Source organism: Anarrhichthys ocellatus, unplaced genomic scaffold (assembly GCF_004355925.1).
Source record: "Anarrhichthys ocellatus isolate YVR2014 unplaced genomic scaffold, GSC_Weel_1.0 scaffold72, whole genome shotgun sequence".
Lineage (NCBI taxonomy): Eukaryota > Metazoa > Chordata > Actinopteri > Perciformes > Anarhichadidae > Anarrhichthys > Anarrhichthys ocellatus.
In genome coordinates this window covers 1471586-1494889 of record NW_022280102.1, presented here as the reverse complement: position 1 = coordinate 1494889, position 23304 = coordinate 1471586, and the positions used below count along the sequence as shown (strand labels likewise).

Sequence of the window (23304 nt, the reverse complement as noted above, 5' to 3'; positions counted from 1 at the left end):
TTTGATTATACATCGTATACGTAGACTTCCCTACTTGCAGCAGACCTAATTATAAGTTTCTAGCTGAGAGCAGAGCCATTTCTGACAACCAGTTAAATATATTGCAGAGTAAATGTGCTGTTTACATGCACCTCCCAATCCTATTTTATTGAGAAGATTGTCCTGCAATTTCAGCAATTTCAGTCTGTTTTTCCCTCAGAATGGTATTTCGGCTGTTTGGACTTTAAGTATAATAAGGCATGGTGCAGTTCGTTGGGGCTGTGCATGGGGCATCTGCTGCCTCTGAGTGCATAGTGAGAAGGAACTGTGTCTCAGCAATTTACAACTGCATTGTAGATGCATTCTCACCAACACACTCAAGTGACATTGTAGCACAGAACATATATAGTGCAGAATCGATACAGTATATTAGAAACCCTGCAAGTTGTTAATAGAACAGCGGTTTATAATAAAGCATGAACATCTTAGTGTTTATGAGGCTATACCCAACAAACCAATGGCATTTATTTAAAAAAATGGTATTTAGCCTACTCTCACTGATATAAATGGAGTGGATAAAATAATAGAAACATCTGTTAGTACAACACAATACAATTCAAATGCACTATTATACTACTATGCGCTATAAAAAACACAACAATGAACTGAAAGATGCCACAAAGCTCTGCGGAGCTGGAGGGAACTGCATCAGTGAACATTCTTTGTAGATTCGTCACAATAAGCAATCCCTTTTTAGATGTGATCCAGTGTTTCTATAAATAAGGATAACATAAATATCTCCCTCTCCTGGCTTTGTCTTGTCTGTGACAAGCTGGCGAGCGGTCAGAATGGGGGTCAGAATCATCCCTTCCTGTTCCCACCTCTTTAGCGAGTACAACGCCCCTGCCTGACCTGGTAATAAGCTATGAAATATAAGGCAAAGCCCGGGTTGTCGAAAAGCTGGCGGATTCATATCCCTAGTGTGAGTGTCCTCAATGTGGACATAACAGATTTGTCAGGGGTTTTTTTCACTTAAAAGGGTATAAATAATATTTACTTCATTGTAATTCCTCCCCATGGGCTTTTCAAGCAGGGTCATCGCTGCAAAGAAGACTGATGGCAGTGACTCACTGTCTGGGGAACCCTCCTTTTTTGTTCTGTAGTGGCCCCCGTATAGAACCTGAAGCTGTTGCAGCGTTTCATTGCTTACTTTAGCCTCCTGACCAGCAGCGGGCTATGAACGACCGGCGCTTTTGAAACAGCATCATACTCCGCGTTGCTCACTCGTGCTCTAGTGGGCCTCTGCCATGTGGCGTCAAGTCCACTGCTGAGGAATTAGCAGTGAACAGATGCAACATGAATATGGCCAGTCTCATTGCATTGATTAAAGTTTGTTGGAGGGATTGCATGTGCACGACGACAGTGTGATAATGACGCTTGGACTGTAAGCTTATGAGATGCTCTTTGGGTCTGTGAAGTCTCAGAGCTCATTTGGACTATTCCCATGGATTGTTATCACTTAATATGAATAAAACTGGTGAATAGACTAAATGTGATGTTATGCCATCACACAGCTGCTACCAAAATAGAGGAGATTATCCGTGAATGCTGCACTTACAGTTTGGACAAATCAAAATATTATCGCCGTGCAGATTTTAGTGACACTAAACCCATCTATGGGTCAATCATTTGGTCTGGATCAGTGAGCACTACCATTGTTCACTTTCCATTGTGAAGACACCAACAGTATAATAGATTCGTTATTACAGTTGTGTATTTTCCTTGTCTTAACTCACTGTTAAATGTGAACTTGTACATACCTCCATGAAGACTGAATTCTATCCAGCCAGTTTCTCCTGCAGCTACAGAATATAGAAATTACAAAATTTAAAAACATCTATTTTTGTTCCCACTCAAGCAATGACGCAATCAATAATTCAGATGTGCAGGTTGTGAAATTTTGGTGTCAGAATGTCCTGCTTTGGGACAAATCTAAATCACATCTCCGCACAAGGATAATATGGACATGTAGGCGGTATCGTCCCCTCAGGAGCCTTTCCTACATGTAGGCCACACAGCATGCTACTGTACAGGATAATGATGAAAGTGCTAAGTTGTTTTCTTCCTGTTGAAAGAGGTAGGGAGCTAATGTGTCTCTACAGTATTTATTATCTGATGTACAGCCTATATTAATCAGAATGTCGACATACAGTATAAAGTATTAAGCTTTTGTTTTTGTCTTAGCATGTAGTAATTATAGTCAAGACATTTTTCACTGCATACATCTTAACATGTCATAGTAAGCTGTCTTCATATCATAATGTTGGACTGTAATTATATGCAGTGGAAAAAAATAAATCAGCCTTTAGTTCTAATTCCAAGTCAGAGATATTGACAAAACCTCAATCACTCCGTCACTATCTAAATAAAATCTAACACTAATTGTAATTCACTCAATTTAGCTGATGAAAAAGATACTTTACGCCACAAACTGCTCATGATATGTAACACGATGAAATGCGTAGGCTATTTATTTGTCGTGGCTACAAGGCTAGCTGCATTTACCATCATGGAATGATGCATGAATGTCCCCGAGTTGCGTTAATGAGGGATTTTCTTGTTATTCTGTTATTATGGGGGACTACAGAGTACTACAGAGTACAGTAATGAGTGACCAGGGACTGGTTTTGGAAAATGGAATTGTCAAAATGTCAGCTCTGTAAAAAAGGTATATTAGGGTGGTAAACACTTTTATAACAAGGGATAAAAAATAAGACTATATTTTGAAATGTTATTACTTTCAGGTGTGCACAATTAACTGTATTTATGAAAGTGCTGCATTAACCTTTCCAAGCTATATATCTTCCCTCTTTTAATCTGAGCTCCTTTGGACTTAAACTACCAACGTTGTCTCTTTGGATCTTTATAGTGTTTCCTCTTCAAAGCTTTCCTATCTGACAAAGCTTGTGATGTGATCTAAACAAGGTTTAAGCTCATCTGTTTTCACAGCAGACAGAACCCTGCACTGTGTAAGTGGTGAATGCCCAAGGGGGCCGTCCCTGACGTGGATACAGTGCTGTTAGCTCTGTTTACAGCAGCACCCTCTCACTCCTTGACAAATGGGAGCTGAAGTTGATCCCCACCCTTCACGCCACGACCCACCACACTCAGCACTTCAATGCCCAGGCAAAAATAGACTTGACTTTTTACAGACAGGCTACCTTTTTACAGACTGTAGACTCGTCTCGCTTCCCTCTTTGCTGCATCGATTTTCTGCTTACAAAAAAAAAGCCCGTCAGTTTTTTTTTTACCCCAACTACAGCAGCAATCCCTGGGTTGGGGTATCTATCTATTGCATTTATATACAGTGCTGGTAGAGCAATTCAGCCCACCCTCAACATCAATATATTTGCCTGACAGTTTGATGTAACAGTGCTTACAGAACATCTACACATCAAAGTTTGGAAAAATGATCCATCTCCGAACACGCGTCAGACAGCAGAAGCGAATGTTTTAGTCTGTTGGGCTGTCAGAGGCAGCCATGTGAGCAGCGAGCTGGAGGCTTGAAGACAGACAGCTTAGCAGCTGAAGATTTCTCCATGCCTGGTCTCCTCAACTTCTCTCATCCCTTGTGATTTCCCCCTTTTTAGAATTCCAATTTATCCTCAGCCTTGGAAAAAAAAAAAAGCGGCGGGGATGGAGAAGTTTTATATGAAATAGATGATTTCTTTGAGGTGGTAGGTTGGTCTTTTCCCACAGTGACATCAAATACTTTATTTAAATTCAGCTGAAGGTCTGGCTCCGAGGTAGTTTCATGCATGAATCCCAATACTGGAAGGTAGCTGATTTTTTTTTCAAGCCACATTCATGGTTCAATATTGTGATGTTTAATCTGTTACAGTTCAAATATTTTGAGGAATATGCTTAGTCGCTTTCTTGCCGAGAGATAGATGAGAAGATCAATATCACTCTCATGCCTGTACGTTAGATATGAAGCTACAGCCAGGAGATTTCCCCCTGCTTCCAGCCTGGGAGCAGGGGGAAATGTCTGGAATGCTCACTAATTAATATTTCTATCTTGTTACAGAAAAGCACTTTGCCCGGTCGAGAAACAGTCCTGCACATAACCCCCCTGTAAAACAACAACTTGACATTTTAACGCTTGGTTTTAGCACAGATTAAACCAACACATGAGATATTTCAGGCCAGCTGTTTCCCCTACAGTTTTTGCTGAGCTTACATTAATGTCATATTTTTTTTGTTTTCTTTGGACAGAGAGAGGCTAACTGTTTCCCCTTGTTTCCAGCCTTTATGCTAAGCTAACCATCTCCTGGCTGTAGCTTCATATTTACTGTAGACATGAGAGTGGTGTGGATCTTTCTTTTGTAACTCTTGGCAAAAAAGAAAATGAGCTATTTTTTATTTTTTAAATGTCAGTCATTTTAAATCTACAAAAAAACAGAATGCTTTCGCTCATAATCCGTTGAGTTTTGGGGGTATCCAGAGTCTGCATGCTCTTTACATCCATTTTGTGTTTCCTCGCACAGTCCAAAGACTTGGAAACCAGGTTGATTGAAGGCTCTATATTTCCCAATAGGTATGAAAGTACAGTAAGTGTTCGGGGTTGTCTGTCTCGGTTATCTCTATGAGAGGCTGGCAACCTGTCCAGGGTGTTTTCCTGCCTTGCAGTGCTTGGAAAGGCTCCAGACTACTGAACCCCCCTAATAGGAATAAGAACAAATTGGTTTGTCACACCCGATTTGGACTTTGTGCATGCAAATAGGCTGGAGCATGTGCTTATTTTAATAACTAGTAGTTCAAAGTTTTGGTTTTTGGAGCCTCTGTCAAGAAAAACGGAAATGGGAGAAGCAGAGATTCATATAATGTTGCACCTAATCCTAATAACATACAATACTTAATATAATATAATATATTTTATTTGTCTTTTTAAATCTCTTTAAAAGACAAACAGCAGCATTATTTTACACTATAACTTGGAGGCTATGCTTTTGATGCAAAGCCAGTGCATCACAAATCTGTTTTTCTTGATGCTGCAAGAAGAAAAAAAGGATGAAATGAAGCACTTAACCTCCAGCTGCTCTGATGGATCTCTGTGGTGACCAGCAAAGCTACTTGGGGGCAGTTGAAAAGAGCATCCAGGTGTTTTAACAAGCAGAAAAATACTTTTTAATGATTTTTAATCCTCTTCTGTCTCCAGGTAGAGCCTCTCTGCACGGGAAGGCCTCCCTACAGATTGACCCAGTGCGCTCCGATGACCAAGGCTGGTACGAGTGCAGGGTCCTGATGCTGGAGCAACAGTACGACACCTTCCACAACGGCAGCTGGGTGCACCTCACAGTCAATGGTGAGTCACCTTCCCACGGCGCCTGACCTGAGAACATATGTTTTTGTGGGTGTGAAAGGGAAAGAAATAGAAAACCTGCGTCACGTACACTGAAAGGAATGGTTTGGATTTTTTTGAAGTGGGGATGTGTGAGGTACTTATCCACAGTCGGTATATTACCCACAGTAGATTGCGTTTGTCACGCCCCCATCTTGGAGAAGCAGACAGGAGTATGGGCATGGAAGCTAAGCAGTGCACTGTTGTGGACGGGGGGGCAGCAGCAACTCCCTTGTTCTGCGAGGTAAAATTATTGTTTTCATCAGTGGTGGCTCTGATTAGAGCACCGATGGATGTAACGGCTTCAGTTCCACGCCGAAAACGTCTGTCTGATGATGAGGTTAAGAATATTCTAACTATCAACTGATATTGATTGTTTTAAGTGGCTGAAATTCGTTTTGCTGCTGTCCTGGTCGACAGCAGTTCCTTGCTTTGCTTCCAAGTGTGGTAACTCTGGTCTGCTTCTACAAACTGGAGACGTATCACCTGCCGTCTGTATGTAATACATATGGATAAGTACAAGATAAGTACTAGTATAAGTAAGTTGGAGGAACTATCTCTTTGAGCTCCATATGAACAAAAGCACACAAATAAAACCTAGTATTTTAGAGGGAATTTTGGCCTTGGTCCACAGGCACAAGCACAGCTAATAGTAGTCTATCAACACACCTCAATCATGAGGAGCAGTTCAGTAGGTACTGTAAATGTTTATTATTGTAATGTAGTTCTCCGATTGAGTTGGTAATGATATTTGGCTTTATGCTGTTTTTATTAACGTTATTAACATACAGTATGTTTTAAACTCTATTCATTAATTATGTAAAATACTATGGGGATTTCAGTATTTCCTGACATTTTATATACATATGAAAATATGTATTTAGATTATTATTTTACTCTCCTTTATTTTAGATTTTAAAATGTACAAATGTTTTAAATAATACTCCCTTGTGCTGGCCACAGAGATACAAAAGAGAGAGATTCAAGTTTAAAAGGGCATTCAGGTTTATTTTTGTGTGCAAACCTCTTGTGTACTTGCTGGACTTTAACTCAGGTGAAATGCACCCTAATACACTCCTTTTGTCTTTGGTGTTTTACTTTCACTTTTTATGTTTTTCTGGTAAAATAAAATAAGGGAAAATAAATAAACTATTTATTAATTGCAGCCCTACAAGTAGCCCATCAGTCACACTGCTTCTTGACTCCCTGGTCCAGTTATCTGCTGGTGACAGTTCATGGTTTTCTATGTCAGTCACATTAGACGATGTTAAAGATCATTCCTGAAGCTCATTTTCAAAGGGCCCTGGTGTAAAAAGGGATGAGAGGCCGGTTAGAAGAGAATTGATTGCGGCCTGTTTAAGGCGGTTCCGGCAGGGATCGTCTGTGATAGTCTGAGAGCTATCAAACTGATGACCAGGCGGAAAGAAAAATCTGCACCTTTGCATTTCCCAGGAATGCCCCAGTGGCTCAGAGAATCCTATGTGAAATGCGTCTTCACATTGTTGCAAAGCGCCAGAGACTACAGAGACAACGACGCCTTTGTGTTTTATTTTTTTTAAAGCTGTATCTGTTTCACGTGAGGAGTGCTTTTTAAACAGATATTATATTAGGCTGCTTCATGTGTTTTGCAGGAACTGTAAACCGAGTAAATGCACTATGCAGCAAAGGTGCAGTGAAGTTTATGCAGCAAATGATTTAGTTGTATTAGTCTTGTATTAGTCTAAGTATTATCTTGTAGTATTGCTTTGTTGGCTTTTCTGCAATTGGCTAATATGAATATTTCCTCAACAGAATAGATCAAGTCGCCAAAAGTGGAGATTTTCTTGAGTTAAAGCTTCACAGGTCTCTAACTTCAGACAGCTGTAATCCTCTGTGTTGTCAGAGAGAGAGCATTTGCGAGCAAACTGTCAAACTCATTCACATGTATATTTTTGGCGCCGTGTGAAACTCATGCATATTCGATTTGATCATGCGTATGTTTTACAATGGATGCAATTCTGGTATTTGAATAATGATCACAGCACACTGTATGCGAAATACTGTGTAAGGAACCATTTATAAAGTCCACTGCACGGCATAATCACTTTGGAATGAAACATGCTGATGTGTATAAATGGTTATTATCAATGCAGAACATAATGTTTTCTCTTGTGCGTTTGCGCATGCACACGCGTTTGTAAATTGCTTTCTGCACTGTGTTCTGTGTGTAGCGCATTACATCAACATTGACATGAGAGCGTCTCATTGTGTGTGTTTCTATGCGGCTAAATGAGATCTCTGTCTCCTGGTTTGAAGTCGTATTTGAAGAGTTCATAGGTGGTAGTCTGCCGTCACCTGCACACTCTCGTGATGTTCAGAGTTTGGGAACGTATGTGGGCGCGCATGTGTGCATGTGTGTGTGTGTGTGTGTGCATCAATGTCTTGTTGTGTAGGCATACTGCATCTCTGTAGCTTTCCTCATCAGTATTCATTCTTAACTTCTACTGCTCCCTCCCTCCCTCTTCTGCTGCTCTCTACTCCTGTCAGGCCTTTCAGCAGAAACTGAGCTCTCCGGGTTGTAGCAGAACTAATAATATCCCTGAATGTCATCTTATATTATATTTGGCATATTAAGTGATGGCATTCTACATGACCCTGTGTATGTACTGTGTTTAGCTGTAGAGATGTGCTACACACATGCATATACAGTATACTGGCTTGGGGTAGATGTGTTTAACTGGTACAAATATTTAGTAGTATTCTCTATTTGAGTTTACACACAGACATTCGTGGAAACACTAAAAGCAACAGTTGTTCCATAGTCTAGATATCCAATAAGGGAATTCATATGAAGACTTTATGCTACTGTTTTCCTCTCAATGGGTGTCTGTGAGGGAAGCAGGTGCCATTTTTGTCTGGCCTCCGCACAGACACTAAGGCCACCCATTTCCTTTGGCTGTTGGTATTTGCATACGCTCCTCCTTTGAGTTCCTGTCTGCTGGCCTTAACTTCCTGCCAAGCGGACAGGGAATTTGTGCCCACTCAGTGGCAGGTGTCAGATGGCAAGGCCTTGTGCCCGAAAAAGACACTAAGGCCACTCTCCATTCTCTGCCCTCCCTCCTTTTCCTCCTCTCCTCTCTCTAGTCTTGTCTCTCGCCCTGTCCTTCCCTTCTCTTTCAAGCATCAGCAAGCTTTTCAGGAACAAAAAATCCACCAGCGCACCAGCGTTTTCACATGATTTTAAGTTAACCATCTACACTGAAACATAAGAAAACACAGACCCTGCCACTGTGTCACTGGGTTAGTGATGGGCTGGGCATTTAGGACCCATTTGCGTGACCCAAATAATAGCTAATTTGTCCACCAGCTCCATATATCCCCCAAGTCACTAATGGGCCCATTGTGGCTACAAATGGAGCCCATGTGAACAGTCACCCTCAGGCCCATGTGGGACAAAAAGATGCAGACTTAAATAATAAGTGGACATTTTCTTTCTTCACATTCGTCCCAAAATTGCTCACACATGTCAGCCCAATAGGGACCCAGTATGTATACTGGCTTTTTCCCCTGCAATGATATTGTGTAGTCTGATCCCACAATGAGAGAAAGGTCAGATCTCTTAATTACAAAGTATAATAATTGAGATTCTGTTGACTACCTTGAGTACGCTGACATTAGAAGAGGGAGGAAAGTCTCCTTGAGAGGCCTCTTCCTTCTCTCTCGACCGTTTACAATGAAACACACGTTACACGTTTGAGGCCTATGATATGAAATCAATGAAAAATGTGTACTGTATGTAGCCGTATTCTCTTAGGAGCAGAGACGAGAAAAGGAAGACCAAGCAAGGGAATAAAATGATGCAGACGGACTCTTGAGTTTGTGAGCAAATAACTTGCGAATCTAAGCCTTCAAAAACAGGCCGGACCCACATGTGTGTAACTGCAGCATCCAGGCCACCTGCTGATGTGCTGTGTGGTTTACACAGAAGAACAGCGGGAGTGCAGGATCTTTAAGCGTCTTTTAATGTATATAAAAGATGAAGAGTTGCAGTAAGTAGGGCGAGAATGTGATACTTTGTTTTGTAGAGCAACTCCCAGGTTTCAGAGCCACAGTGACACTTCCTCTGCGACGAGCTGTAGCTGATGGTGTGAAACAACTCCCAAGTTGACCAATATACCTGCTGTTGTCACCGCCATGTGTGCCACTTATTTCCTGCCAACTGATGCTTAATCCCCTGTGAAAAATCTGAATATGAATTAAAATTAATAGCAGCATTTGGTGGTGGAAGATGTAGTCAGATCCTTTAGTGAAGTCTACTTATTATCAGCTAAATTTACTTAAAATATTAAATGTAAAAGTACTCATTCCTCAGCCCATGTGTATTATCATATTTTACATTAATAATACTGATGCATTATACTGTTGTAGCGAGTCAAGGTGAAACTAGTTTGGTAGTTTCGTCCTGTGGTTTCCAACTTCAGGGTCAAGATAAATCTGAGGGGCCATGTGAAGATTAACGAGAGGAGATTAATGTGTTTTGCTACATAAACTTATTTCTGAGGCTTTTCTCTAATCTTTGCTTTATTTGTGAGATATTGGATACTTTTACCACTTTAGGCCTGTGAGGGAGCGAGCTGCAGGCATGACGAGTTGCAGGTAGATTTTCAAAAAGAGGCTTTAATTTACCCCAAACGGAAAAAAAACTATTTACAAAATATGCAACGAAAATTTCGGAAAACTAAACTCACCAAGCTGTCAGCCTGTGTAGCAGTGACTGAGTGGCGGCGATGTACTCAGCAGTGTGTGTGTGTGTGTAGTGGTAGCTCCAAAAGTTGTTTTGAGAAAGTGTGAGTCACCTCAACCATGAGAGGTCCTTGAACATGCAGCAATAGCTAGACACCCAAAATATTATGCAGTTTGCTGCAGAAGAAGAATGTGAGATAAGCCGTATACAGACATGGAGGTGCACACACACACCCACACACACACACACACACCCACACATGCGACCGATGTGACGGAGATAATAATGTGAACTTAACAGAACTGATTTTTGAATCAAAGGGGTAACACAAAAACAAACACTGCCTTAACTACAAATGTAACAAACAGGACAATTAGTCTACTAGTGTAAATCTTTTAGAAACAAACTAATTTAGATTGAAGAAATTGACTCAATCTTTAAAGTGTTAGTGGTTTGGAGTAGAACATCTCCTTTTGCAAAGTGGTCATGAGCAAAAATGGTTGAGAACCACTTGTTTAATCTTTGTGCAGTGCATTGTATTTCAAGCTTATCAAAAGTTTTTACATAAAACCTAAATTAAAAGTAACTTTTTGCTAAAGCTATTAAAAAATAAATCAGGATTGGTCAAATCTACCAATGAGAATGAATACAGTGTCTTCAGGTAAAAGCACAAACTCGTAGTGAACCAGGTTGCCCGTTGACTGTAATGATGCATCGTGATCCGTTTAATGTTGCTGTTGACCCGTCAACTCCACAAGCAAGCGATACATAAATCAGCCATGCATTTCATCTCCATTAATCTACTGTGCCGTCTAATGTAATGAGTGTTCGAGAGTGAGAGGGCAGCATGGACGGGCAGATGTCTGAATGTGCTAATTGGACAATTTGTTTGCTCCATGCCAGGTGCTAGTATGCAGTCTGAAGCATGGCAGCACTCCCAGAGGCTAGCAGTGACCCACTTGTATAGCGGCGCCTTTTTTCTCTCTTTAACTAAACACTCTGCCACTATTTCTTATCAAAATATTGTGTTGAGACACTGAGAGCAGCTGGCAGAGACAACTGCACTTCATTGGCCTGCGGGCGCTGGTGGAGAGCTCCCTTGTGGCTGTTAGTGATGCTAAGAAATATCAGGTGGAAATGCACTGATGCTGCTAAATTGTTTCTTTAGCTTTTCATGAATAAATGGCAATGTGGAGGGATGAATGTCGTCATCACTGGTCCCTGTTCACTCAGGTGTCTAGCTGTTTCAGAAAACAGTGGCCTTACCTGATGTCTGAGCAATATTTGTGGGCCAGAGAAGAGTCATGCATGTCATACGCGAGTTGAACACTTTGTCCCACTGGCCAGTGACGGTACTACAACGTAAAGAAATCCCCTTTGCCCCCAAAAAGCATTTTCCTCATAGACACACTTATAGAAAAGAAGTCTGTACAACAGCTGAGGCTGTTTGGGGACGATGTGACTTTTGAGATTCATTAACCGTGAGTGCCTGTTCAAAGTTTTATAGCAATCCGTTCAATAGTTGTTGAGATATTTCAGTGTGAACCAAAGTGGTGGACCAATCTTTGCAAAGCTATGTCCAGAAAAAATCATCTCTGATGACAACACCAGACAAGACACTGCATTAATAATGATTATTGTTGTACTTCAGACTGTGTTACTTTTGTAATGATTCCTACTCTCACTTTCTCCACAGCCCCACCTTCATTTACAGCGACGCCGCCGCAGTATGTGGAGGCGAAGGAAGGGGGAAGCACTCTGCTTAGCTGCTCCGCCCAGGGAAATCCAAAACCAATAATCAGCTGGCTGAGGGAGGGGGAGGAGCTTGCTACCGACGCAAAATACTCGGTAAGAATGATGATGAATAAAAGGCATTAATATTAGTACAGATATAGAAGCAGGGTTTGTGCACAGATGGTGTCAGTCGCTGAGTCCATCTGTACTGGAAGTACGTTATGGACTATGTCTCACCCACTCATATCAGCCTGTTCTGTTGTTGTGCTGCAAAACAATCCCATTGCCATGTGATAAACCTCAATAAATGCTTCAGGGTTTGAAATTTGTGATGCAGAGGCTTTAGGTTATGATATTTCACAGGTCAAGAAACACAAGACATTCTCAATTACATCATTTATAACAGCTTTTACACTGATTTCTATATATTTTTAGTTGACAACAAGTTAAAAGTTTCGAACCCTTGATGGATTACGCTCAATGATCGCAGGAAGACCGTCAGTCAGGCTCTCCCTGCTCCTCTGTATAACGAAACTTTGAATAATGTCAACAACGTTGAGACTGGCAGCGCACCTCGCATTCCAGAGAACCTCTTTGTTGGTTGGCGATGCATGAATTTTTATTCCTGTGGATAAACTCCCAAAAGTAGACTCTGATGTCGTGACAAGATATTTCTGGCACAGCCTCAGCGGGGTTTGATAGAAGCAAAATGTCTCAAGCTACATAAACCATCAACAATAAAACATCAGGCGGTGGATTGTGGCGTGAGTCGCAGCGATTCAAAGACATTTAACACAGCGTTTCATTAGAGATGACTCAAAAACACCAAGTGCTTCAGAGGACGATGATTCATCGCAGCCACGGGATGTCCTGCATCTTGAATAAAAGGTGCAAAGGTGCAGACATAACATGTTGTTGAATGTGTATAACCTGTACAAGACCATTGAAGGGCATTTTTCACACGGCTTGGAATTGTATTCGGAAACGTTTTTGAAAGGTGGAGGCCTCCTTCTTTTATTCTGCATGCCTTCACATTCTCATATGACACTGATGTTGCAGTCTGCTGCTATCAACTCCTTACAGCTGCCTGTGTGATACAGGAAGTGTCAGGAGCATAGAGGAGTGTCTGTTAAGGGCCTCTTCTTCCTTACTCAAGCATTCTTTCTTTTTTCTCTCCCCAACAGTCGCCTCTTTTTAACACCATCCCCTCAGTAAATGATTAGACAACATGCATGATGCATTATTAATCTCCTTCTCCTCCATCAATATTACATTAGTCCTAACATGAATGTTACCCACAAAAATTCAAATTGCTAGTGAGAGCCTGATGCCATACTTCACTCGTTTCACTGTTGTATTCTCAGGAAATATAAAAAGCAGAGCACTTATCAGCTGTCGTCTACATTTGGCCACTCAGAGTTTATGTTCTCAAACTCGGGGAGAATCTCCTTCACGAGCGTGTGTGTTTATGCGCGTCAGGGTAAATTTGCTCACCCACATGATCAGATCCATGGAGACGTCATGGAGAAAGGCAGGAATGCAACAGACGAAGAGGAGGAGGAGTCCGTCTTCTTCCTCCTCTCTTTACTTTATTACTTTATTTATTTGCAGAGACAAAAAAAGAGCCCCGAAAACAAAGACGCTTAACAAAACAATAGTGCAGGAGAGGATAGAAACCTAGGTGGGATTATAAGGGTCTTCCCCAAAGTACACTCAAATGACAAGCGAGCAGGAAAACGACAGCAACCCTCTTGCCGTTTCAGAATCCCAAATCTGTCTCGATGGATGTGTCGGTGAAGTGTGAAACAAATTGAGATTCTGCCTTCATCTCATGCCTCACCTTATCTACTGTTCTTTTCTCTGTCCCCATTCCCCCACCCCCTCATCTCGTCCTCCTCCTTTTCTTTAATCTTGTCCCCCTCACCTTGAATTGAGTACATCTGTGGCAGAGAGAGTATTGGAGTAGACTGATGGCCGTTGCATATCATCACGTCCTGTCTGTGGAAGTCTGCTGCAATCACTGCTGTGCTGTCTGTACTGTAGCGGTGTAATGATTTGATTTTGAGCGATTCAGTGCAACATAGAATCACAGGATCCAGAAAAAGAAGTTTAACTGTGGGTTTAGACAGAAGGCGTGGTGAATTTCAAAGGAGGCGGGACTGCGCTCAAAGTCAATGGGAAAGTGCCGTCTTTACTTAACCTCTCCAGGGCTCGCAGCCTGATGAGAAGGTGTGACTTGAGCGCGAAACTTGCGCCGCTCAATCTGCTTCATGAACGTACGGAGAGGAGAGGGAAAAGGAGCGATAATAACGAAGAACTTGAGTCTAAGAGTAGAAACAAAAACACACGCAGACGCACACGGTTGGTGTGTACAAGTACATTGTTAGCTGGCTTACAGCTAACGTATGTACACTTGGTACATTCGATGTTTGGGGCAAATTGACATGTACTGTACAAATGTTCCAGTGGTTAAATTCGCACAAAATATGTGACGGTTAAGACCGACTGAGCACGGAGCAACGTGTTGTTCTCTTTATACGTCTATGAGTGGGACTATATGTGGAAATTAGGGGTCGAAAATACGAGATTCTGCAAATGAGGGTTAAAATCGCCTGCCGACTTTGCGATATTTTGCCACAAACCTGCAACAAAAAAAGCAAGGCGATGGTGAGTCTGCAAGTTTAGTCTTTTAAAAAGTGTTGAATTCTACAGTTTTGTTGTGAACTTCTGTCTCCACTGCGCAGTGAATAAAACTGATCTGAACCAGCCACAGAATTTAACTTAAACATTTTTTTTTCTTCAACAGCGGGAAGATCATTCCTGAATTATTCTGACAGTCAGATACAGTACAAACAAAAGCAAAGTACTACATGGCACGTCACATACATTGTTAGCGAAAGTGCAGGTTTCTTATTGACGCAATGTTTGCTAATGAGCAAACTGCTTGTTAGCTTGCGAGCAACCAAAATTGTTCGCCGTCCAGCGGGTCCTCACCGTGAGGCAAACTTTCTCTATGCTTTCTTCTCGAACACACCTTTAACACTTTACCTTTACAACTCTACATGTATGAATTCTATAAAAGAACAAAACACAAAATAACTCAATGAGAGGCATGTATTGTTAAGGCATAACCTGAGCCTCAAATGAGAGCAGCTCAGTAAAAGTTACTGGTATGTGAAAAAAAACTGAAAACATGCCAGACAGTCAGCCAGACAGTAGTCACTGCAAGCATGTTATTAAAATACAGACAATTTAAATCAATTTTAATCTCTTCCAACTTTTTTAATCAATACAAACTGCTTTCCAAGTCTTAAATCGATGCTTCCCAACACGTCAGTGTTTGGTTTACACTCGTATCGCCCAGCATGCCATGTGTTGTGTGTTACACAGCAGTGATGAACAAAGTGTTATCTTGTGATGATGATGACACGGTTTGCCAACAGACTGACACAAGTTAAATGTTGCTCGTGTTGATCCGCTAGCAGCATCTCTGGGCTGTAAAACATTAGAAAGACAGATGAATAGGAATGATTCTGCAGGCGTAGCAGATTTCCCCTCAGCTTTATGAATGGATAGACTACAGCTGTGTGCGACTTGAATGGACAGAGCCTCTCGCCAACCTGTTGCATAATTTATAAGGTTTTTTTCTATTAGGTTTGGTTAATGTGTTTCTTTACCACTTATTGCTTCTCATCGGTGGCGGCACACAGGGATGCGCAGCAACGTGGATTTGGACGTTTCCAAGGTTACAACATGCAGGAATCGGTCCCGGAGTTTAATTAAAGCGCGACACATTCATGACTTTAAAGTGTTTGATGTATTGTCTTTGGAGTAGACTCTCACCATAAACTTATTCGAAGAGTTGGAGTGTTATATGACTATGATCAGTCGACATAAGTACATTTACTGAAGTACAATTTTGAGGTACTTGTACCTGTTTTATGCAACTTAACTTCTGCTCCACAACTTTTCAGTGGAAAACATTGTACTCTTTGCTGCACTTCAATTAAGATTAGATAAGTTTGAACATTTCTGCCAAAAAAACAACTTAAATGATTATTTGACTACCGCAGTTGTTGTCAATTGTTGGACCTCGAGTCTGAATATGTCCAGCACCACACTGTGTCTGACAACCTGATGCTTGCTGTTTATCACATTATTTTATTGTTTTGTTCACAGGTACATGATGGCAGTCTAACCATCCTCGGCATCACTAGAGATGACAGAGGGGCGTACACATGCCGGGCCTACAGTGACCAGGGAGAGGTGCTCCACACGACCCGTCTGCTGGTTCAAGGTACTGTATTCATACCTAGATCACACTTTAGCAAGGTCTACGTTCGATTTTATTATGAAGCTGACAAATGTATTTGCGCGGATCACCAGATTTGTAAATACGAAAACATGTTTCCTCGTTTCTACCTTCGGCCAAATATTGCATTTGCATCACTAAAGTAGTTTTATTATTTATACTTGAAGGCATTTACTGTAGCAGCATTTAAAAGCTATGCATGCAACTCTCCTGTGTACTGATGTATGTAGTAACTTCTCTATCAGTCAGTCAATAACTCAGTCTGGGGCTTGTGTGTCTATGTGTGTGGGCGCTCTTGTGCACCCCCATGTGTGTACAACAGGATCTGTCGGTGAGAGCGTCACTGTCTGCTCCGGTCCATTAACTCGGCTCTCTGCTAGACACAGATCAGATAGATGCTTGTGATAGCAGCCTCCAGTACTCTCTCGCAGTCTCCTAATACAGCGGGGAGTTAACAGTGTGTATTTAACAAGCAGCTGAGCATCTTGCTTTTATGGCCGAGTTAGCGTAAGGTCTATTTTAATGCTTCACTTCTGTAGGTGGAAAGCAGAGCAGAGGAATTACTCTCCTCTTTGTTCGCGGTATAGTAAATGCATGTGCACACTCACTGCAAACACGCATTAAAAAATCATTGTGTTGTAACCCAGTGGATAGTGTAACCAGTGGTGCATGTGATGCAACTACATTAAGTCTGCAGGCCTCCAGTGGAGCCGCTGATACTGCGATACCCGGTTCTCTCAACCGCAACACACTGGAGGCCTCCATCATATCAAAACCTCACAATATAAAGCAGACCGTACAAGAGCACTGCAGTTAAAATATAACATTATTTTGTTAAGACATGATCAAACCTGGTCTAATAGATTATTTGATACATTCATAAACTGTCTTCACATCCTACTTATTGGTGTATTGGACCATTGTAGGCAATATTGTAAATCAATGAGAAAAAAACCTTATTGTATGACGTATGAGTATTACAGCCACTGGGGAAAATATTTTCAAGATTAAAGTCTAAATATTCTTTTATTTTTAATGGATAATTCCAAAATTAAGTCCTGATGCTACAAAAATAACCCCAAATGTATTATTTCAAGAATAAAGTAATATTAGGAGAGAGAGTGAGGGAAGGATAGCTCGTTTATATACATTGTAAAACAGAATTGCGTACATTTGACCAAAAATGTATCTAGCATCAGACAATTCCAAAACAAATGTTACAGGGTTCCTTCTTTAGTCTTGCTTCTTTCGCTTAATAAGACTTTCTACTAAAAATAATGGAACTACTAAGTTGTATGATGTTCCTGTTATTTTGTCCACCCCCATTCACAAGAGGTCTCACCTGCCATGCAGTAACCATGATGACCTCTGCCGTACAAGCATCAGAATAATGTTTTATACAAAATAAGATAAGCCTGTATTTAAACTCTGATGTTGCAGCTGCACAAGGACTAAAACAAAGAAACATAAAAATGAAGTATCTAAGATAAAAAAGAAGAATAGAATAAAAACTGAAGCTATAAAAGAGCAATAAGACTCTCATACACGATGTATTTAACACCACTGACTGTGCATGCGCACTAAGTGTCATATTCCACCTCATAAAACCTTATTCAGGGTATGAAACCATCAATGGACACTATAGAAATCTATCGTCAGATGGCGTGATAAAAACTCCAAAAATAAAATGTGTGCAGTTCAGTTGAATATTTGGCTTGAAAAGCGATGAGGGATAAAATGCGGGGTATGATTAAAACTCAGAGCAATAACAAGCAGATATCTGAGGAGTCATGATTCTCACTGCCGTGATCTGTTTTTAATTGTTATGTGAGACACCCGCACAGTGCTGTCAGCGCTCCCACCTGATGCATTAAAGCTGTGCACGCGGTGAGGAAAATAACCAGGAGGCTTGTATCTGGGCCCACTCATAAAAGACAGCTTACCTTTCATGGCTTCTGCTGTTTTATTGAGAGTTATGAGCAAACCTGGAGCACCTCGGGGGATAAAAAGGTTACAATGTGAGGCATGCATAAGCTCCGACACGGACTACTATTAAGGTTACAGTAGTTGCTTGCTGACTCTATTTTGTAAATAATACATAGTGTGTGCTCTTTCTCACTGTGTTCCTGGAAAAAAGCAAGCAGAGAGGGCCTGCGTATGGCTGAACGGGATTATTTCGTCATTGTTCTCCCTTTAGAAGTCTTCTCTAGCAATCAGAGTCAATCGTCAGTTCAATAACATGTTATTCCATCTAGTGTTTGTTGACATGATTATTTCAGTTAAATATTTCTGACATGTTTTAAGATTTTTAAATGAAAGTACACGTCAGTGACGAGGTAAAAGCTCTAAAGCCCCCCCGTACGCTAACTGCTCAGCACTCAAACAGCAGACAGACACAGTTAGCAACAAGCTGGTGAACATAGAGGAGCATTTAGAAGCTAAACAGCCTGATATTTCCCTCAGGAGTTCATAGAGTAGAGTGAATATTGGATTTTCATTCAGTATGTGACCAGAGACAGGAATCTGAATGAATGCTAATGTTGCTCCGTGTTTGCTGGATGTGTAAATATGCACCATATTCTATAAAAACATCTTTTAATCAGCTTTTAACAGTAAAACCAATGGACAACAAAAACTAAAACACTTTTGCTTCTCCTAGGGCCTCCATACATCGTCTCTCCACCAGAAAACGTCACAGTAAACATATCCCAGAATGCACTCTTCACCTGCCAAGCGGAGGCGTATCCTGGTAACCTGACCTACACCTGGTTCTGGGAAGAGGATAACGTCTACTTCAAGAAGTAAAGTTATGATCAAGTTCTCCTCTGTACTGTAGCTGCAGGGAAACATCTTAGTTAAGCACTTGGGTGAAGTTAAGACTTAATGGCCTCTTGCTTATAGGGACATTTAAAACACCATTTGCCTTTATCCCACAGCTTTAAAGATGTGAAAGTCACATTGTGTGTCTCTGTGCTGTATTTTGAGTGTGTGTGTGTGTCTGTGTGTGTGTGTGTGTGCCGGTGTCCTGTCCTCTGGGGCCTCAGCGGGGGTCTGTCTGGACAGTGCCAGGCGAGTTAGTGCGCTCTGATGACAATATCACATGACTCAGGCCTTGTGTCATCATAATCTCTAAAGCGTAGCCAGGACCTCCGCGGGCTCCCCAGAGCTGGTCTTTACAGTCTGAGAGGGTTTTACAGCGAGCGAGTGACAGAACAAGTGGGAAGGAAGAACAAGTGAACGGGAGTTTGAGTGGCAGTGAAAACAAGTGTCTAAAGGACTTCCACAGAGGAAGTGCACTGATGTGTCCCATCTAATTTTAAACGGCTTTCAGGCGTCAATCTTGATTTATTTTTCTTGTTTTTTGCAGGATGTTTATAAGGCATAACTATGGGAGTAGTTTAAGTTTAAGAAGTTGACAAGCAGAGATACGGCTGAACAGAAATGAAATGAGAGGAAAACTGTGAGAGAACAACAAAATGCATGATTGCAAAGTAATGGCAATAAACTTAATAGAATAAAGATAAGCCTAATCATAATTTAAGTAATAATAATAAAGTTGTATTTATGCATATAAAAATCAGCTCCTAGATAACTGAAAAACAGCTTAATGCAGGAGGTAGCTCATGGCATTGTCTTATTTCATGTTGTGACTAATGGCTTTATTAATTAATACACGATTAACTAATACTTTAAAGATTATTAAACCATTCATAGGAAGGGAAGTTGGGTTTCCAAGTAGTAAAAACAATCTGGTACTAATGCAGTTATACCTCTTGGTAACCCATTAATAAATAAGTTAATAATTTGTTGATGATTGGGTTTTGATCCATTCATATGGTCCAATCAGTCAAACCGCTTTATCAAACAACCTGGCAACCCAAACAATGGTTTTATTAATGGCCTATAGCTGATCTGTAAAGCTTTGGCGAATGATTTACTGACCACTACTGAAGCCATTAATTAGTTACAATGTACAAACCCTTAATAAAAAGGCTCTTATTTTATTTAATGACATATTCAGTTTGAGCTCCAATTCTGTTGCATGATAAAATAGTTTCCCTGTGTGGAAAATGGAAGCAGCTCCATTAAAAATAACAGAACATGTGCTCCATCATTACAGTGGTTAATTTCAAACGGTGTCAAGGGGGAAAACAAAAAGGCTGTATATGTACCATTTGGCGATTATGCCAATTAGCAGATTTATTTGAATCTCTTGCTCTGTACTCTGTGTTCCTCTCTCAGAGCTGGATGCTGTTTGACTCTCTGCTGCTCTCTTATGGCACCTCGATGTAATTCAGCAAAGAAAATGAGACGTGTGCCTTTCTCTGTTGGTGTGTTTCAGTAACACGGTGCGTGCAAAAACGTGTTTGTGTGTGTGTGTGTGTGTGTGTGTGTGTGTGTCTTCTTGCAGTGATCTGAAGCTCCGAGTGCGCATTCTCATCGACGGCACCCTTATCATCTTCCGGGTCAAGCCGGAGGATGCTGGGAAATACACCTGCAGTCCGAGCAACAGTCTCGGTATCTCGCCCTCGGCATTGGCCTACCTGACTGTTCAGTGTGAGTGTTACCTTGGCAACAAAGTGGATGGGGGAGGGGCGGGGAGACGGTACGGCGAGCTGTGTGAGCAGGAGAAGGGAACAGCAGCAGCAGTATGGAGGCTGCTGTGTTATTTGACAGAGCGGCTCTACCACTGTAATGCTAAGTAACCTTCTTGAATTTCAAGGGCAGAGAGTCACACAGTTTGCTTTGACTGAGCCCCTTTGACCATGTTCATATTCTTAGTGGATCTTAATGACACAATTTTGATCCATTCCGACTCCAGCCTCATTCCTGTGCACAAGGATGGAGACGGGCTCGTCCTTGGACTCCATTTTTCCTCGTCTCTTTTGAATCTAGCTCCTCGAAAAATGAAATGGTGACCTTCCTGTTCAGCAGCTCTGACCGATGAGAGAGAGAGAGAGAGAGAGAGAGAGAGAGAGAGAGAGAGAGAGAGAAACACGCCACTTCTGGCCATCTGACGTTTCATCGTCAAGCCCTTGTGTGTTGAGCTAATTTGCTCCCAAGTTGCCGCTGGTCATTGATTACTGTGCTACAGTATGAGAGAGAGCCCGGGGAGTCACAGGCACTTCAGGCACTGATTTCATCACTGGCCTCGAATACCGCAGATTATAATTTAACCAGTTTCCTGGATGCAAAACATACTCTGGGTCTATATTTATCAAACATCCTGAGAATCACTCCCAGGAATTACGCCGAAAGTAAACCTAGGAATATAAAATGCTCAGAGTAGGATTGAGAGTAATTTATGAACGCAAGGAAAAGGATGACTTTAAGAGAGGGAGTGTGATCAAGTATTAAACCATGGTACTAATCAAAATGCAGAAAAATAGCACCACTATCTTATATATGTGTGAATTGAAATAATAGGCAATTTGACTCAGCTATGTGAAATGATCAGCCTTGTCCAACACCACATCCTACACCCTATAATAGCTTAGCAACACATATTGCACAGTGATGATGTTTAAAACTCTCTGCCTCTCTGTTGCCTAATCTTCTCTTCCACTTATTCCCCTTTCATCCACACCTCTTTTATGTTCCCTACAAGCATGGACAATTTGGTTTTTTTTTCTCTAATGTCTCTAAGGTTTGGTGAATGCACTCTCTCAAACAATATAGCCCTGCTATTATTATAAATGAATACAAAATAAGAATTTGCTGGATATAAGACTTAATATTACATTTTAGTTTGAGTGGTTTTCTACTCAGAGACGCTTAGTAAAACCCCGGTCTTTCCCATCAAGCAATACACCAAATGTCAATTTTTTTGGATTGCATCAAGTGAAATTGTCTAGCATCCCTAACACTGATCTTTCCTTTATGTGCAGACCCTGCCCGAGTGCTCAACATGCCCCCGGTCATCTACGTCCCACGCAAACTGCCTGGCATCATCCGCTGCCCGGTGGACGCCAACCCACCTGTGACATCAGTGAAGTGGGAGAAAGACGGCTATCCCCTCAGAGTGGAGAAGGTTGGTACTCGGGCCTGCGTTTACATTACCTGTTACACTTTTACATATAAGTTGGCATCTGTGTGTAGGATTTAAAGGAATCTATTTGCAGAAATGGAATATAATATTAGTATAAGTATTTTCTTCAGTGTATAATCACCTGAAAATACAAATCCTTGTGTTTTCGTGACAGCAGAATGAGCCGTTTACATCTGAATACGGAGCCTCTTCATGGAGTCCATGTTTGAGTAGCCCAGATCGGACAGACACAACACTGGCTCAAGATTCATGTTTTATCAGAGTTCTCCTACACACTTGGCACACAGGAGAAGTTTCAGTTGGTAGCGTTCTGGCCAGATGCCACTAAATCCTACACACTGGATCTCTAAGTCGTCCTAATTAGCATTCATAGCAGTATACAAACATTTAATAAACGGTTTATACCACAGTATAAGAGTTTAATGCACAGTATTTTTAATTTCTTCTGTAAAGACATGTTATATATATATATTATCAGGTTTGTGCCAAAAAAACAGTCATCTTCAAACAGTTTTGAAGTGCCCGGTAGATAGAGCGACAAATAGAGAGCTCTGTGCAGATACTTCATTTATCTTTATTTATCTACTATCTAATGACCTGTCACACAATATGCTGCGCTGCTGTTGAAGGCAGGCCTTCATTACATAAGCATCTACTTCAGTAAAAAAAACAACCTGACATCAAGCATTTCAGATGTCCCCTTGTCTTGTAGTATCCTGGATGGAGCCTGTTGCCGGACGGAAGTATCCGGGTGGCGGAGGCCACAGAAGACTCCCTGGGCACCTACACCTGTGTGCCTTACAATGCCCTGGGTACCATGGGCATGTCCTCCCCTGCCACTTTGGTGCTAAAGGTACTTCACTGCTCATGTTTGCTTCCATCTGCTGCAAGTTTGAGCATACACTGATGTGCCAAGAAGTCCTCGTGATGGGTCTGGTGTTTGTGTGTTTCCTCCAGGATCCCCCTTACTTTAATGTGAGACCTGGGGGGGAGTACCGTCAGGAGGCTGGCAGAGAGCTTGTTATCCCCTGTGCTGCTTCTGGAGACCCTGATATACCAAGCATCACCTGGAGAAAGGTGCGGCAGAAATAACACACCATAACAAA

The 23304-nt window shown here is 41.4% G+C and overlaps 1 protein-coding gene across 3 annotated transcripts in view; it reads left to right on the top strand.

Moving 5' to 3' along the window:
- igsf9ba (immunoglobulin superfamily, member 9Ba) overlaps positions 1-23304 on the top strand; it is a 56953-nt gene that overhangs the window by 15188 nt on the left and 18461 nt on the right. For all 3 annotated transcript variants that reach the window (XM_031873476.1, XM_031873474.1, XM_031873475.1), the window contains exons 3-10: positions 5198-5344; positions 11800-11951; positions 16017-16134; positions 18809-18950; positions 20561-20706; positions 22038-22180; positions 22911-23051; positions 23156-23275. In XM_031873476.1, coding sequence (XP_031729336.1) covers positions 5198-5344; positions 11800-11951; positions 16017-16134; positions 18809-18950; positions 20561-20706; positions 22038-22180; positions 22911-23051; positions 23156-23275 — 1109 coding nt within the window. The remainder of the gene's footprint in view (positions 1-5197; positions 5345-11799; positions 11952-16016; positions 16135-18808; positions 18951-20560; positions 20707-22037; positions 22181-22910; positions 23052-23155; positions 23276-23304) is intronic.